Here is an 18,342-nt window from a genome sequence, read left to right on the forward strand (position 1 = left end):
ATCCAACAATGAAACCGGAGGAGAGCGGCGTTCACCTTCTCGCGAAGGTTCATGATTTAGCCAAATATATATATGTAGGATCGGGAAAAAATATCCGTTCGAACGAAGGAGAGACGTATGTACGTGTGCATGGTGGAGCGAAGCGTCTTTGTACGTTAGACGTGAGAAAGAAAGATTGTGGAGATTATATTATTGCGGACTGTTCTGTGCATGGTACAAGGCAGAATGAAAGGAAAAGTATAGCTGGCGCGCGCGAGAGAGAGAGAGAGAGAGAGAGAGAGAGCGACTGCTGTAGAAAGAGGGAGGAAGCAAGTTTTCCTTTAATATTGATGAGAGCAGGAGCTAGGAGGTTAGAATAAGAATAAGAATGGAGGCATAACGGGGTCGCCGTTTGATTAGAAATTCCGTGTTTTTTGTGTAAGACGTTAAGGTCGTTCCATTCTGTGCAAATGATTGCCTGAGAAAATACATTTTGATGAAAGTGGGGCATAAACCGGTAGGAAGGCAGGAAAGGCAGGAAGACTGGGCCGCGGCCGGTGAACGACGCGACGCGACGCAACGCGTCTCTCTGTCCCTTTATTCGAGCGAACGCTCTCTCCTCAGCCACCGGCAAACGCAACACTCGTCGAAAGACGCAAACGTTGAAAAGTGTGAGTTTGACACGCTACATACATTTCGTACCTTGGCAGTAATCATTTTATCGCTGGAAAAAAGAAATTTTGTTTCTTCTTTTGTTCGTTCAATGCGTAAGTAGAGTAACAAGTGGCGCATCCCCTGATCGACGTATCGAGCCTACACGGCAGAATTATTGCGAGTGCTTTGAAAATTCACGCGCGTAGACAGATTAATATATCCCTCTCTCTCTTTATCGCGACGCGATCAGAATGGAACTGAAAAATATACAAACAAGTTTGCTTTGACGAGTATAAATCTCATTGGGTAGAAGGGCATGAGAGAAGTTGAAAAGTGACGGGGGAGGGGGAGCGGCGGCGGAAGAAAGAGGAGCGTAAAGTCGTCGAGAAGAAAGTTACGGCACTTTGAATTCGCCTCGTAATACGCAGAAAAACGTGTCGTTCCACATGTAGGTTAAGCGTGCATAATACAACGCAGGATGAAACGCTTCGCGAAGAAATATTAAAGTATAACGGGTTAAAAGTCGCGCGCTAGGCTAATACGTATATATATATATATATATATATAATAAAAAGCACCTTTTCTCGCTGGGCCTAATTTTGACGCGGCGCGGCGAGTAGGTATTACGAGAGACGGAGGGATATAACGCACGCGTCGTTATGTACGATTTATGGCGTAATTTGTAGAGATTGGATCGACTGGACGAATCATGGTGCACAAAGTGTTCACGTCCGAGGAAGTGGCCAAGCACAACACGGAGAAGGATCTGTGGATAGCGATTCACGGTAGCGTGTACGATCTGACGAAATTTTTGAACGAGCATCCGGGTGGAGAGGAAGTTCTCCTCAAGCTCGCTGGTCAGGATGGAACCACTTGTTTCGACGAGATTGGTCATTCGGAAGAGGCTGTGCAGCTGCGAGACAACTACAAAATTGGAAATCTCATGGGAACTTTGAAATTCGGTCGTGCCGATTATGGTATGTATCTATATATACATATATATATATGTGAAAGATTCTTTTACGCGAGTGCAAGAGCACTCACCCGACCGACCCACGCAACTTTTCTCCTCTCTTTCCCTTTAACTCGAGATCGACACTTTGATCTCTGTGTGCTCGCAGACGACAAGAAGAGGCAGAACAACGCGTCGACGAACGATGACGATTGGCACTACGATCCACCGAAATATCAAACGTCACCGTGGCTCTACGTCACCATCGCAGCTGCTGTCCTCATCTACGGAGTCATCTTTTACAACTTCTTCTATTAGTTACTAAACATATACATAGATTTAGTTTATCCGGGACACAGAGAGATGCGCCAATCAAGCCCCACTCTATCCTTCGGCCACGAATCTATATACACGAGCACCAATCGCTCTTCAAGGTCACTGCTATGTTGTCCAATTTGCCGAAGCATCGAGTGCCATGAAAAAATTTCATAGGAAATTTAGAGAAAATAATTATATTATAATATCAATGACATTCCCACGCATTAATTGTTTACCTATTAAAAAGTATGAATTGCAGAAATAGCATAGAGGTATTTTTTTCTTGAAATAACGTAAGGCGCGAGTGCGCGTATCATCCTTATCATCGAGCTAATCTTGGTGCGAACGAAAGCGAAACGTCATCGTGACTAAACAGTTTTTCGATATATAGCCGTGTGCAAATGAGCAGTTGCGGTATATGGAATTTCTTCGAGTCATCCTTTAGGATAAGGCAAAAAACACTAGCTATTTGTGTATATGCATATACAATAATTTTCGTCTTGTAAGTTTCTACAGGACTCTGCGAAAATGGTAGAAAGGGGAATGACGAATATCGCATAATATTCGGAGCGTGCATACAATGTATCCTGCATGCTGCCAATAGACTGACGGTCAGGTGAGAATGTCATCTGTGCAATTGCCAGTATACATTTATATATGTATATATGGAAAAGTTTGTGAAAAGTGGGAAAATTTATCGATGGACGGCGTTGATAGTATGTGCCTATAGACATGCGCACCACTGCATCGTCAGACAGAGAGAGAGAGAGAGAGAGAGGGAGAGGGTCATGGGGCACGGTGTAAGAATGACGTGGGGTCCGAAGCCGATAATTGATAGTATATATCAGTGATGCGTCGTAAGATGCGTATAAACGCAGATCTGGTATACGAATACTTTGATCCGGTCCGGTCGTCGTTGGAAAAGTAAGAGAGGGAGAGAGAGATAGCACCGGTAGCAACTGCAATAACGCGAGGCCAATAATAGATAGGCAGAAATATATGAAAAAAAAAAAAAAAAAAAAAAAATGCCATTTCATTTATCCTCCGGAGTACACACGCACTCGAGTCTAGCCATTGCTCGTTCTTCGGTTCTTATCGAACAAACGACGATAGTCTCGATGCACATGTTTGCAAATTAATCCTTCCACACGCAAATAAATTTGTTGTTTCTTCATCGATAAAATCAATTTATGTACGCATGTATGAGAGTTTAGTAAAAACGTAACGCATAAACGCATCTCTGCGATAGGAACGAACAATGAACGACTCTACTAAAATTCTCTCTCGACAGTGCGTGAAACTCGAAGAGGAAGAGAGAGAGAGAGAGAGAGAGAGAGAGAGAGAGAGCACGAACTTATTTTTATTCTCACATGTAAGATATTGAAGGAAACGTATTTACGCGAGTCAAGGTTGGAAATTTGAGGAAAAAAAGGAGGAGGGGAGCACGTGTAAATAGTGGGGGAGGGGAGGGGAGGGGGGGGGGAGGGAAGAGCAGAGCGAGAGATAAGTGATCGGTCGGTGTCGGTTGCTGCTTGTGGTGGGGAGAGCGGCGCGGCGTAGAATCGTGATTCTCTCTGCGAGAGAGAGGTGGGGGGGGGGGATAAAGCTTCTCCTGGGCCTGGCTGGTCGGAGCGAGCGAGCGGAGCGTGAGTGAGCCAGTGTTTCCGAGAACAGCAGCAGACGCGCGCGCCGCGGCCACCGTATATCGACACACTCTTATTGCGCTATATTTTACCTCTTCCATCGCCAGGCAAGACTATAAGGATTTTCCGGTGGCACGCGCGGATAGGCAGGAAATCATTGGAAATCGCGTTGATTTCCCTTGGAGAGAATCCTTCCACTGGCCCCCTCCCATCCATCGAGCCATCTTTCCCTCCTCCCAACCTTCCTAATATCGCCAGATCCTTCGTCCAAAGAATTTTACTGCCGACTCCATCCAAAGATCTACGTAGCAGCTTAGCAGCAAGGAGGTGAGTAGGGGGAAGGCATCGGGGTTGTGTGCTATTTTTAAATGACGCGCGATCCATCGAAAGGGAAAGCCATGCAGCCGCAGCAGCACATTTCGCAAAATATAAACATTGGAAACTGGACGCGAATTGGCGTAGAATTAATGGAGCGAGGCTGTACGTTACTACACTGTAAACGAAACGCCGCGTGCGTGCGTGTGGTTGCTCGATTAGGCTCGGCTCCAGCAAAGTCGCGCGCGCACTCGTCGCTCGCTCTCTTACGTAACCCTGTCATTTGGATAGGAGCTATCATGGAACGCGAATCCAGAGTCGCTCGATAAATCACTGTGGAATGGCGTCGCCGCAGCCGGAGAAGATTTTTCTCGCACGCAGAAATTTCTTCGTCGATTGCTTATGGGAATACAAAGCTACGAACGCGCACTCTTGAAACATCAACGATGTTGGACGACCGATGAAAACATTTGCATAATTCTTTCGATAATCTTGAGAAGAACGTAATAAAGCAAACGTCGAATCGAGTTTGACGAAAGTTTCGTTGCGACGATGAGCTATTTTTATGTCGCGATCAGTAAGAAATATGCTGTAGCTATTGTGCGAGAGCGATCTCACCGCTGAGAGATGACACTGCGATCGATTGCTCGCTATCGCGCTTGCAAACGAAAAAAACACTGCATGGAGCAAATGGATGGCGTCGTCGGTCTACCAATGAGAAAAGAGGCTGCATTCGCACCGAGACAATTTTACGTGACAATTACAGAGTGTATTCTTCTTGCATCACGTTATTATTATAACGTGAAAAGATTCTTCGCGTTCTTCTCCGGCCGTTACGATGTATAATTAAAATGGTATTAACCGCGCGAGTCTGTACGTGCTCGCGTAAAGTACCAATTAAACGAAACTCGGACGTTCATTCGACAACATTTGTGGCAGTGTAAAAATCTTTTAAATCGCACGAGGGAAATGTCTGATCGACATGTACAACAGATACTATATAGACTTTCTTCGGTGGGCATTGTGGAGTAAAAAGTGTATATGTACATGTAATGGGTATATAATAAACACACGCACAGAGCGCGAATGTATGACATTGAGGAAGGGGAGAGGGAGGTGCTTATTGGATGTCGCGCGCGCGCGCGCGCGCGCATGGAAGGCTTCGCATCGCGATACGCTGTCGTGTCCTCGTCCACATACGTGTGTGTGTGCATACGATGACATTTGAATAAATCTTATCGAACGTCAAACGGTGATGCGATCATCCTTCGACTCTCCGTCACCTTTTGCTGCCGCGTTCGTGAAAAACATCCGGCCGGCACTCGTCTTCTCAGCCATTAGCTCGTTATATTCATGACCCTTCGTATCTTGATTTTCCTCCTCGCAGTTTGAAAACATTGAAAGGAGGGGTGGGTGGGGGGGGGGGGGGGGTGGTTGAGCTACACAAATGCACAATACAAAGCGCCCGGTTGATTCACCGACAAGTCTATCGATACCGTCGCAATCAAATATATTAAGAGCAAAATTCTCCCATTTAGCCTCTATAATTAAAAAGTCATTATGGACGATGAATTTTTCGATTGAAAACTTTGTATTGGTAGAATTTCCCAATGAGCTTCCTCCATTAGTAACGAGAAACTTTTCCCAATCTCTCGAATAACTTAGGCCTATACGTACACAAGTAAGAAGAAATTCTGTAAGAACTTATCGTTGATATTTGTCGTTTCCCGCGAACCTATATATACGGGGTTTACCGTTCACACACACACACACACACGCACGCAGCGAGTATATCGCTGTAAAGCTGATGAATAAATCATGTTATCTCGCATTCGAAGTATCTTGCGTGAATGTGCGAGCGACAGGGAGGGAGGATATTTGTCCACGCGTGTAACAGTGGTTTCTGGATAAGTTTGGCTTGAAATGCTTTCAGGGAGAGAGAGAGGAGCGCGGGGCTGGCGCGCATCGAAACGAAGCGAGCTACAGGAGGTCACAGGATGACGAACGAGCCGAAGCAATACACGAAGGAACAAGTGGCGAGGAAGAAGGACGAGGGTCGAACGATAATAATTCTCCACGACAAGGTGTACGACGTGACGAGTTTTCTAAACGAGCATCCAGGAGGCGAGGAGGTGCTCCTCGAGCACTCCGGAAAGGACAGTTCCGACGACTTTGACGATATTGGCCACTCGAAAGACGCGTTCGACCTGATGAAAAATTACTTGGTCGGCGAGTTGACCGAAGCCGAGAGGACCAACAAGAAGCCGAGGAAGGGTTGGGTCGCCGGCTACAGCAGCAGCAGCGACAAGAATCCGAGGAAACAGCTCCAGGGACCGGGAGTCCCATTCCTCCTGCTCCTGGCAGGACTCGTCGCGGTAGCGGCCACGGCCTACTTTTATCTATTTTGAATTCTAACCACCACCCCCCTCCCTCGTCCCGCTCCTGCACCATATTTCCCTTGGAACAAGCCTCGAGACTCTCGAGTTTTATCCGGCGGCGAAATCCAGCGCCAGTGCCAATTAACTCTCCTTCCATCTCGTTACACATTTATATATATTTTATTACTCTTTGGTATATAATTATAGAGTTTATTCACGACAAGAGATAAGATTTCAATAAAAGAGCAATCTGCGGAGAGAGAGAGAGAGACTCGCGCGTGGCTCGAATCTCTCTCTCTCTCTCATGTTGACCCAAGTGCGTGCATGCGTGGAGTTGCATCTCAGCGGAGGAGAGGCAGGCGAGAGCAACGACGACCATTCCCTTGCCACACGCACCAGCTATCGATACAAAGCATGTTCCACTAGCAACATTCCAACGTCCGACTCTGCGCGGGAAATCTACCTGCCTTTCTGGCCGATCGAGTAACGAGCATGCAGGATCCGAGGGAAAGGGAGAGGGAAAAGTTTGCCAAACGAGCGAGCAAGCAGATGTCCATGCAACGCGTCGATGAGTAAAGCATCGTTTCCATTGCGCGACTGACCTGATCGGTGCTACATACGCGCGTACGTGCGCCCTCTCTGCATCCTTGCATTCGACGAAGCTTGCGTGAAATAATGATGAACGCGATCGATAACCAAGCCATGTATATAGTTTTAAGGGAGAACATTCCAATGTGTAAACAATAAAAGCGTTACTTTTTACCACTTTCATTGAAACGTGTATATATGTTTTTCGGAGTGGAGAGGCCAGGCGGGGGAGGGGGGCATTGGCAAAGAGCTGGCCGATTAATATATTACAGGCGCGGAAAAGCCCAATGACGGATGCGTTAGGGAAGAAGACTAATTGTGCTCGACTGGAGCGCGAGAATTTAACAAGCAGCTCCTAACTATACGTGTAGTACATGGTGGATGGGGTTGTGTGCGCGAACGCGGACGAGAGGGCCAGGAAGGGTCCGTGTGAAAAACGGCCCGGATGAGGTACCGCTCATCCCTCCCGTACCTATACATACCAAACTCGTCTAGCTATCCGTTTTCAGCGTTGAAAGAAACCATGGCGGGAAATAAGGGTATTCGATGAATTATAGCGACAGGAGATTGAGCCGCGGCAGCGGAAGAGAGAGGAATAAAGGTATGTATATGTTGCTTTTACGCGCGACGATCGAAGAAGCCGGCTATATAGCTGTAACGCGAGTTACGAATGTTGAGCGCGAGACTGTCGATCGATAGCAGCGCTGCGATTTCATGCACATCATTCTTTTGGCCAATGTTTTGCAGTGCCGAAAACGCGTGCACGCGGCCGTACCCTTCATTTCTCGTCGGAGAAGGAGTCCACTTCCGCCGATGGTTTTGTACATACATATATACGCGCGGCGCGCTTCTCTCTTCTTTATCGTTGTACCTCACTGAATTCGGACTCTCCACAGATTTCACACTCTCGAACTCATCGAACCTATCTCTATGTATATGTAAATAGATCGAACGAGGCAGATTAGAGAATATCGCGGCTTGTTTTTCTTTGCACACACGCGAGGAGAGATAAAGAGAGGAACGATATTGGAATGGATATGATTTCTGAAGAAATAACACATTTCAGTAATGAGATAAGCAGCGAGAGGAGTGGCCAGAGAGCGACCCAAGCGTTTTATTTTCTTACGTTGCTTTTAGCCTGCGCGCGGTCAACTATCAAATAAATTAATTAATGTATAGATACACGAGATATATGCATTGATGCATGGGAAAGGAAGAGAGAGGTATCGATGGGGGAGGGGAGCTAGTGTACAAACAAAGGAAATACGCGATCGTATCAAAATTCGAGAGGGAGAGAGAGAGAAAATGTTTGTTTGGACCTTCGGTAAATGGAAAACAATGAGGCGCGCGGCAAAGAGCAACGCGACGCACCCGTTTCTCCCTTTTCTTATTCCAATGTCACTTTCAACCGATTTAGGACAGTGCTTTTCCTCCCTCTCTCTCTCTCTCTCTCTCTCTCTCAATATATATACATATATTTAAAACTCTATTGCTCATTTCCACCAAAGTCTATATATAATCCTTTTTCAATGCTATCGCCGTTTATCATACGATGATTATTATCCTTCGTTAGCCGGGAAAGAAATATTGCTGTATAGCGTAGAAAGGATGAAGGAGGAGAAGGGCGAGTCGCGTCGAGAATCGGAATAAAAAACAGTTAAATTCGTGCACGCAATCGAATCCATTTATCGCTGGCTAGCCACTATAGCTATATAGGGGCAGCTACGTGCGTATACACGTATATAGATTTCATCAAAGTCGATGTACCTGCAATTGGATAAAAACGTGCGATAAAGAGGAGAAAATGGGTAGGACAGGCTTTTCCCATGTCTACATTAATATAGGCGCGCGTGTGCGACCAAGTCTGCATGGCACGAAGGCCCGAACGTGGAGGATCGAGCCAGCTCGTTTCATCGTACAAAGTTTGGCCTGCGTGTCGTCCCAGGAAGTGGCCGCCGCCGTTTCCCGGCCAGCCAACCAACCAGCCTATACGGAAAAAGCAGATGGACAACAGTTGACAGGAAGGATATCTGCGGTTTTCTACACGTGTGTCACGCACTTTTTGCTCACGAAAGCCTCCCCCCTACAGCTATATATGTATAAGTTAGTCCCGGAATTCTTTCGTCTACCTCCCCCTCCCCCCCCCCCCCTCTCTCTCTGTTATATTTCCTTCTTCCTTCGATTCGCACGAAATGGAACATTTGCCAAAAAACAAAGAAGAAAAGAAAGAAGAGTCGTTGCTATACATTCTTTCGAATGAAACTCATCAATGTCCCATCGCAATTGTTCTATTTTCAAAAGCGACAACTGCCGAACGATGAGTTTCGAAGAAAAATCAATTGCAGAAAAGACGAGAAAAAGAAATGTCGAGAGTTTTAGAGCCGTTCGCGAGTCCCGAAGATATACCACACGCATGGGAATGAGGGAACACGGGCAGAGAAGACTAGAATTTTCTTCTCGCATCGTTGACTCTGGTGACTTCCGGATTACGCGTGTTTCATTATATACGGGTAGAGAGACCTCCTCGCCTTCTCCCTCGCTCGCTCGCGTGAACTCTTTCACGTGCAACGTGCAATTGCACGACATTGACTCGCACTCGCGGTGCGTGAAACTCAAGTTCAATTCCAAGCTGATTTTCCTCTCTTTGTAACGGCTACAATTATCTCTCGGCGGCACACGGGCTTGAGATCAAGGAGACCGATCGCTCAACCAGCCACCAACACACACACACACACACACACACCTGCGCGCTTATTACCTCGCTCCACCGATATCTTTCTTTCTCTCGACAATAACAACGCGTATCGTCAAAATCTTCTTAATTGATCTTGCGAGCAAAGCTGCTTCCACCGCCTTCTCGTTCGGTAACCTAATCTCTTTGGTTATCGAGAGGCCGCGATTTGCTTGAAAATTCCGAGATAACGCGAGAGGAGAAATGTCCATTTGTTAATTTTACTCTCGTCATGCCGAATATTGAGAAAACTGCGCTTTAAATTATAGAAAGATTATGAAATGTACAGGAATCTTTGGAAGATTGGACAAGATGGCGTGCGGTAGGGTATGTAAGATGAAAATGGCAGCGGTAGGAGGATAAGAGGTGCAGCTATATCCGGGCTGTCTCGCTGATGGTGATTATAGGGGGAGGGGAGAGGGAGAAGAATAGCAAACTCTCTTTCTCTCTCTCTCTCTCTCTCTGCCGAAATTCCACTGGACGTTCTAAAGCTCCTCTTCCTCCTTGCACAACCATCCAACATCTCCTTAAAAGCTTTTTAATAAACAGTTTTTTTCGCGAGTCCTATTGGAGAGCACGAATGAGCTTGTACACTCTTGATGCGAAGCGCAATTACTCGATTGTTGTTGCGCGCGCCAAATTCCTCAAGGGGAATAAAAGTTTGCCACGCGAAGGATTCGACGCGCCCTCAGGATCGCTTGGACGAAAGGATTTCGTTACGACTGTCCGTCATTCTGAATCCTTATACTGCTGCCCACGATCCCTATGAAAGGCTGGAGGACGTGTAACGGGCGAGCGGGCCCCAATGCCAGTACTTTACGAGAGGGGGCTGCTGGGGAGTGAAGGAACGCTCTCTGTGTTTATTTTGCAGAGAGTCCACGCGACGCGACGCGACGCGACGCTGGGAGCGCTCTAGTCGAAGGATATATTCTGTTCTTCGTGGCGCGCCTGTGACTCCCCTCCCTCTCCCACAACATAGCAAAGTGCTCCTTTTCCTCTCCCCCTCGTCCTCGCTCGCTAGCTACACCACTACTCACCCCATTCTTCTCTTCTACTACCACCATTTAACCTTCTTTTTCCCTATACTTCTCTATATATTGCTGCTGCTGCTTTCTTTCCAACGAGTGAAAAGCTAAAATGTTCCCGAGAATTATAGCCGAGTGACACGCGAGATCTCGTTCGCTTATCCTTTTACATCCATTATTACTCGCTCCCCTTTAATTCCATCCTCGATACACATACACATAGGAACGCAAACGCGAGTTGGACCCGCCAGAAAATCTATCGCGTAATTATGGTATTAGAGAAGAGAGAGAGAGAGAGAGAGTTTAATCGCACGCCCCTGATATATATATATAGAATACTCGCGCAATTAGCCATTCATTATACCTATGCGTAGTGTACGTAAAGCACGATGCAAATATACATATGTATAGAAACTGAACCTTCGAACTATATACACGAAAAAAAAAAAGAGTTGATCGTTTAAATGTGTGCAGGTGGCGACGATTGGCGAGATTTCCGAGCGGAGAAGGAAAATGGAGAGAAAAAAAGAGACATCGATCGAGTTTGTCGAAAGGGAAGAAGCCTGTTGTGTTGTGCCTGTTGGCAATGTATAGCGCTTTTCTTAGATTGCTGCACGATTAATGTAGGATGTGTGTGTGTACATGTGCTTATATAATATAAAGGGGTTTACTGCTTTCCGTCCTTCCCCCCCCCCCCCCCCCCCCCCGCTTAGCAACCCAAGTGGCGTGTACGCACGCGGGGCTCCGAGGAAGAAGGAAACCCTTCCTCGATCCTTTCACAAATTACCCTCGTGTCTACATACACGTTGGAAGCAACATTTCGATATTGTTTCTTGGTCATTTACCGAGTGTACGCGAGCTTCGGGCAGTTAGAAGCGTCGCTTCTTCTCTCCAGCGATCCGCAACAAAATCAATTACTTCCACCATCGCAGAGATCCCGTCGAGTCGTGTCGTTCGTCCTTGCAAGAGGAATAAATCGAACATTCGTCATGCGTGTTTTATATAAAAAAAAAAGAAAAAACACAAGAAAGACTTATCATCGAATCGACAGGGGGGCGGTTCTTAAATTCTTCTTCCTATATACGCGTGGTCAGATATACATTGAGGTGGAGAAGATGTAGCGTTGGAGTGTCGATGACTCGAGTATATTATTTTGAAAATGTAAAGAGATCTGTTACAAATGTTTTGACTCTTGGCTCGAGTTTTGCGAGAGAGAGAGAGAGAGAGAGAGCGATGGGGGGCGCGACGCGGCGTTGGAGAAGGATCGGGTCAAGTGGCGTTACGCGGGATAAAATTTTCGACGAGGGAGCACAAGCTCGATTACTATACGTGCATGTGTACAGCTACCTTCTCTGTCTATTCGCCTCCTCCCTGCCAGCTGGAAGAGAGTAACCATCGATCGAGAGCGAGGAGAAATCTTTTCAACTTTTTAATGACCGTTATAGCAACGGAATAGAGCTGCCTGAGACTCAATTGACTGTTTAATAATGAAGAGAACGAGGAGAAAATGTCGTTGAAGCTACTCCCCTCGACTAGTCGAGCCAATATTTACCGTATATAGACACTCAGCCGCTATATGAAATCTTCTTTAGCGCGGCTGCTGCATACTTTCAATTGTTATACATTATTGTGTTTATGTTTAATGTTGCATTCGTTATAAATATAGAAATATAGAGCGTTAAAAAGAGCCGCAATCGTACTTGGAGATGACGTCCAAGGATATATAGAGACTGATGAGAGCCAATAGAAAATAACAAGGATTTTCAAGCTTCCCGATTGTCGAGAGATGGAACAATCTCGTCTATATAGACTTGTGGTCGTTCGTAAAATGTTCAACAATGCAGTCGGGTTGTGAAAATTGTGGATCGCGCAGGTACCTTAACGATTCTCCTCCGGACAATCTAATAATTACACTACACAGAGGGATTGCGTACAGTGCGCTTTTATAAGACAATCTTACATTGGCAGTGACGAAATTTTTCTTGTATACGTTCGAATCGCGCTTGGATTTCCCCCGATTGAAAATTCTCAGTTGGGGATGCCGATGGAAGCGCAAACAGCAGCTGAACATTCTGTATCTTTCGGTGGGATTTTCCTCGAATTTTGGACGAGCCAAGGAAGACCGTTCGTTCGAAAACCATTGTAGGAACGTGAAAATGGTGATTATTCTGTTTAAAAGCGTGGGACGGGGACGGCAATTTAAGGAGGAGGAAATTGTCACATTTTTCCATGTTCCCCATTGGTCGAGTCGAGATAAGGAGAGGGATGGAAGCAGCCGAAGCACGTGATCGGACAAGAGCAGTCTCTCTCTCTCTCTGCCACCGACACATATTCCACCATGCAACCACTGCACGTACATACAACACCTATTCGCCCCATCTTCTATCCATATGGGATTCATGCACGCGCACACACACACACACACACACTTTTTCCATTACTGCACGTGAAAGTTTAAAAAGTCGCGCGCAAATACTCTGTCTCATCAATGACGCTTTCTACCGAAGAGAATAAAGAATAACAAGGTTCGCGACGCACTGCGAAAGGAAGGAAGCGAAAAGAGATGACTCACCGCATGGTCGATAGCATCGACATAAGTTGCGAGTCGAGGGAGATGCTTTATTAGCAGGGAGGAAGGATCGCGCGCTGCCGTTTCGATTCTCAAGGAGTAAAAAGACTGGACGGAGGGAGGAGGAAAAAGTGTCGGCGCGTAGTAGCATAGGGGATATGAGGTAGTTGCGGGTCAGGATGGAAGGCTCGCTCTCTCGGTGAGGAGGCGCGAGTGTCGACTGTATACCGAGAGAGGTCTGCGCGCTCGGAGAGAACACTCTGCTGCAGTAGAGCCGAATGGTGTATTGTAGAGGCTAGGGGAGAAGTGTGCGTGCACTTGTGTGCAGGAAGGGACGCTCGTCATGCGCTTCTGCGCGGCTGCCTCTTCCTCCTCCCTCTTACACACACACACACACTCGGCCTCCACCTACCTTCATTCAAAAACTCGCACGCATCCTGCACCGGGAGAGAGAATCCCCTCCCTCACAGACCTATACGCATTCACCATTCTTTCCAACCTCCTACCCTATATACTATACGCGCGCACACACACACACACACACACACGTAAATCTCACGATTATCCTTATCCCTCTGTATAGAGCAGTAATAATGGCCGGTCGCAGCAACACAGATGCCGAGACAAATTTTCCAGAAACTTGGGCCAAGCAGCTTTTCTTCTCCAACGCTCTCTCTCTCTCTCTCTCTCTCTCTCTCTCTCTCTCTCTCTCTCTCTTTGGCATTTACGCAAAAACATTCCTATACATCGATGTACAATTTTTACCAGGCGATTCCCGAAAGGAAGGCCGCGTCGCGCACCGCCTTCTTCACATGGCGTATGTATGTACAACGTCCAATGGATTCTACCAAATTTTCAACGCACATTCCACACGAAACTCTGTAGACACCAATTTCCCAACTTCCAACCAGCATCTTGTTGCTTGCTTTCGGTGAAAAAGGGGAAGAGATTGAAAACACTCTCCTAACAGCCTATACATACACCTTTCCCTCATTTCCCCGTATAATAGATGAAGTATCTTTGAGAAACCTATATAAGAATAACGATGAATGATATAGCGGATATTACATGCACACACTATTCTTTCTTACTCTTCATACTGATTGCACAGCGAGTAACAATTAAATTTGTCAAATTGTTCACGAGAGACGAGACTGAATTGTTTATAGCATCAGTGTCTTCTGCTTTAACGTCAAACGACGAAGGATTCTGAAAATGCGTGTGGGTGGTAGGCATATGGAGGGTAGCGGAGAGAGAGAGAGAGAGAGAGAGAGAGAGAGAGAGAGGAAGCGAGTGCACCTGGTGCGACAGCTGCTGAAAATCGTCCGTTACCTGCTTGAGCAGCGCACCTGTTTGTTGGATCGCGTGCGTGTGCGCGTGCGCGCGCACCGTTGTCGGACCCTGCAGCGAGGCCCCATCTCTCTATATATAAGAGGAAGGCCCATAGCAACACGTGACACGCTCTGCTATTCAACTCGTACAACATTTTTCCTTTCCATGCAAAATATGTTACAGCAAGCGCCCCATTATTATTATTTTAATTATGTCTCCCCTATTAAATATAATGCTAAACTCATTTTAATATACTCTCTCCTCCTTCAGTAGCGTTGCTCAAATTGTGTGTCGGGAACGTGAAAAGGAGGGGGAGAGAAAAGTGGTTTGTTGAATCATTTGAAAATTGCAAGCGCGTGAAAAAGTCAAGTTGGAATTAAGCGAGCCGCGGCAGGCATAATTAAGACATTCGGTAGGTTGAGTTGCGAACTTTGCAAACTGTTAATGGATGGGTAAGAGTTTGGTTGGCTGGCCACGAGTTTCCTTCGAGACTAGGTTTGAAACTGCGCGTGTAAACTGGTGAAACCCCGCGAGACACAGTCAAGGCTATAACAGATACACACGTATGTAGTATGTACCACCATCATACCTATACGTATATTCTAATGAATATATATATATATATCTATGTATCTAGGCTGCAAAGGCACGAGTAACCGCAAGAAATAAATCTCATCGCCCATTACTCCGATGGTTGAAAATGAAAAGTCTTTGCGAGATGTAACGCAAAGTAGGTATTTCGCGTTGGAGCGTTATATACTATGGCCCCCATCTCGATAGTCCCATCTCTCTCTTCCTTCCTCCTTAGAATTCCACTGGAAATTGATGCGAGGAGAAGGAAGGCCCCTCCCCCCCCCCCCTCCCCCCCACCCGATGAAACAACCACCGATGAGTCATAAATAGTCCAGTCAATATCCCACTTTCTTAAATAAAAGTCGTTAAAGTTATCCCTTTGTTTTTTTAATGAACCAATAGAATGCCTCGGCTAGAGGTCAGTATGCGAAGCGTATTATTTAAATCGTATAACGCCCCCTCCCACTCTTTCTCTTCCGGCCGCTCGCCAACTTCTTACTTTGCCCCCATTAATTCAACACTTTTTTTCTTCTTTCTCACCTATAAATCTTTAATATTAAACATGTTGCTGTAAGAAAAACTTCATCAATGCTAAATTTTCATAAGAAGAGAAAATTTGAAAATTACAGATAGTCATGCTGTTAAAGAAACGAACGTTTAAGAAGCGCGCGCGCAGCGTTCTTCGAGCATTATTCATACCTCAACTTTATACTCGTGCTGAAATTTTCCATCTAAAATCAGCAATAATAATAATGTATTGATAAATTGAATAAATGATGCTGACGATTCGAGTTGAGCAGAATAAGCAAGTTTTGATACACGAGTGTATATGGTTGAAGAGGAAAAAATGAACGGTAGTGTGGTACGAACGTAGAATTTTCAGGGGAATAGCTCGAGGCGAAGCAATACATACATATATATATATATATAGGATATACTTGATGCATGGCAACGCTATCGTTTGATTGGAAAAAGGAATAGAGCCGACAGACACACTCCTCGAGTGAGGAGCAAACTATTTACGATCTATGATAAAGAAAAGGAAGGTGCGCGTGGTGGCGCATGGCTTGGCTGTGGGCAGACGACCTCTCACCTTCCTATCGATCGAGCTCCTCAAACGGATTGTTTTCGCGCGAAATCTCCTTTAAGGTTAACCGGACGGACGGAGACGTCTGAGCGGGAAATTCAATTAGCTTGATTCATTCGAAATAGAATTGTGCCGGCAAGAGACGCCACACGCCTTCTCGAAGAGAGATATATTTCAGGGACCGATGCACATACTGGGGCAAGATCTGGCATATAACATTCTACCGATTGGCGAGACGTTCCGTCGTAAGCGTCATTTAACGATTCTTCGCTAACCGATTGGAGAAAGGCTTGAATATTTCTACATCTACGCGTGCACTATGTAAATCTTTCGTCGGCTCTCCTTTGGAGAAGCAAGTGTGCGCGAGGAGCCCCAAGGATTGCAGTACAGCACACATGCATATTGGTTGTATAGGAAGGAAGGAAGGAAGGAAGGAAGGAAGGAAGGAAGGAAAGGTTTTATTATATAAGCCGTTAATGTTAGGCGAAAGATGCGTATCGCTGTGGCGAATGGTTGTGTGCATGCCTCGTGCCTGTCGATATTGATCCATCCGTCCTGTACGAACTCTCTCGGCGGCCCACCCAACCCAAAGCTTTCAACGCCACGAACGCGCAACAACACGGACAGTATACGCGAATAATATAATATTATAGACCCCAGTCAACAATACGATATCCACTTGTCTAGCTCTAGGTCAAATACCACTAGTTAAACATCTTACGCTAGCAATCAATTAGTCGCATGCTTCCTATGCTTTCCGCACATCTATACATATGCATATATATATATATTATAATATTCAATCGGACAAGAAGAGAATGTTCAGCAGCAACGGGAGGATGCGCGCGCGCGTCCTTCCTCTGAGAAATTTCAGCAAATCGAACGAACAAGAATGGAGGTCCGACTGACTCATTTCGACCAAATTTCCGACAGACTTACACTTTCTTCTTCTTCCTGTTGAATTTCTTCTTTCTGGCCTCGTGTTAACAGCCTATAGCACAGAGGACGCTTCTGTTCTGCTCGGCGAGGCGAGGCGAGGCGCAGACAAAACGGCGACGACGTGGATAATAAAGGTATCGCGTGTGCATAATTATCCTACGTACTTTCCTGGAATTAATTTCGAGCTTCGCCGAAAGAACCTTTTCCCTAGCTCGTGTTTTGCGGGTTCTACCCCTCTTTTTACTTACAATACTCTTATACATGTGTATATATGGTAGTAGTACACAGAATACGGTAGATGTATAGAGCAGCGTTAGTGCGGGGGGTTTGTGTGTCCGCTATTTTATTAGGTCGCAAGCTGCCCGAAGAAGCAGCAAACTTTTCAGCTTTTTTCAGCAGAGCAGCGAATGCCTCGGCCTTCGCGCACTCTCTCTCTCTCTCTCTCTCTCTCTCTCTCTCTCTCTCTCTCTCTCTCTCTCTCTCTCTCTCTCTCTCTCTCTCTCTCTGCAGTTTTTTAGTCTAATGCATGTGTAAAGTGGTAGTGTTAGCGACTTTGACAGGCTCTGACGAGACGAGGATGTTAGGGTGAAATTTCTTCGTATCTGGCACTGGCAGCGACACCGCGCGCGTATCAATGAAATCGCTGGTCGGTCATCCATAGTTGCTCCTATATTGCACTGGCACGACAGGGGCGCGCGACGCGTCTCATGCCTAAAAAAACCTGTTGCTAAGCAAGCCCCGAAACTTTCCAAATTCCGACACGTTGCGTATATACATAGCACCTATATACTATAAGCTTCGTGAAATCGTTTCATATAATTCGCGAGTTTTCATACTCGAAAGAGTGCGCGCTGGCACGCGTGTTTCAGAGGCTCAAGGACGTTGCTGCGCGCGCGGTGTTTCTTCTATAATATAACACTCTCATTATCATTTTTACTACTGAAAAATGACAATATTTCGTCCTTCGAAAGACTCCGACTGTTCATAGGTACACATATCCTGGAATATGCTGTAGAAAAAACCATTAATCTGCCCCGTATTAACGCCAAGATGTATGAATCTTTGTTGAATCAATGGACCCCCTCCCCCCCCCCCCCCCCCCTCTTTGAATTGAAATAGAGAGAAAGTTGAAAAGGGTCCTATGGATGCCACAATTGACGCTCCTATATATGTATACACATATACTTAACGAGATAGCACGCTACATATAAATCTTTAAATTGGTTTATTTCCAAGCAATAGAAAGGGTAATAGTAGTA

General features: G+C 45.9%; 3 protein-coding genes across 14 annotated transcripts in view; 2 read left to right on the top strand and 1 right to left on the bottom strand.

Moving 5' to 3' along the window:
- The window catches only part of HnRNP-K (Heterogeneous nuclear ribonucleoprotein K), a 58,845-nt gene that overhangs the window by 6,657 nt on the left and 33,846 nt on the right, over positions 1 to 18,342 (bottom strand). The window lies entirely within an intron of this gene.
- On the top strand, positions 492 to 2,167 carry LOC136784852 (cytochrome b5-like). 2 transcript variants are annotated; one of them, XM_066745757.1, is made up of 3 exons: positions 492 to 650; positions 1,320 to 1,610; positions 1,755 to 2,167. In XM_066745757.1, the coding sequence occupies exons 2-3, from the start codon at positions 1,343 to 1,345 to the stop codon at positions 1,901 to 1,903; spliced, it is 417 nt and encodes a 138-aa protein (XP_066601854.1). In that variant the 5' UTR covers positions 492 to 650; positions 1,320 to 1,342; the 3' UTR covers positions 1,904 to 2,167. The 2 variants fall into 2 exon arrangements, with proteins under 2 accessions (XP_066601854.1, XP_066601853.1); XM_066745756.1 differs by having other exon boundaries at positions 618 to 746.
- Positions 3,527 to 7,010, top strand: LOC136784851 (cytochrome b5-like). The gene is made up of 2 exons (XM_066745755.1): positions 3,527 to 3,873; positions 5,795 to 7,010. The coding sequence occupies exon 2, from the start codon at positions 5,859 to 5,861 to the stop codon at positions 6,267 to 6,269; it is 411 nt and encodes a 136-aa protein (XP_066601852.1). The 5' UTR covers positions 3,527 to 3,873; positions 5,795 to 5,858; the 3' UTR covers positions 6,270 to 7,010.

Source organism: Prorops nasuta, unplaced genomic scaffold (assembly GCF_024137725.1).
Source record: "Prorops nasuta isolate Cenicafe-Biocafe unplaced genomic scaffold, Cenicafe_Pnas_1.2 PNAS00081, whole genome shotgun sequence".
Taxonomy (NCBI): Eukaryota; Metazoa; Arthropoda; class Insecta; order Hymenoptera; family Bethylidae; genus Prorops; species Prorops nasuta.

Bases quoted from the DNA above. Each gene is read 5' to 3' on its own strand.
- LOC136784852 (XM_066745756.1), top strand. The intron at 1,611-1,754 runs GTATGTATCTAT...GTGTGCTCGCAG, and splicing joins ATTCGGTCGTGCCGATTATG to ACGACAAGAAGAGGCAGAAC.
- LOC136784851 (XM_066745755.1), top strand. From the start codon at position 5,859: ATGACGAACGAGCCGAAGCAATACACGAAGGAACAAGTGGCGAGGAAG.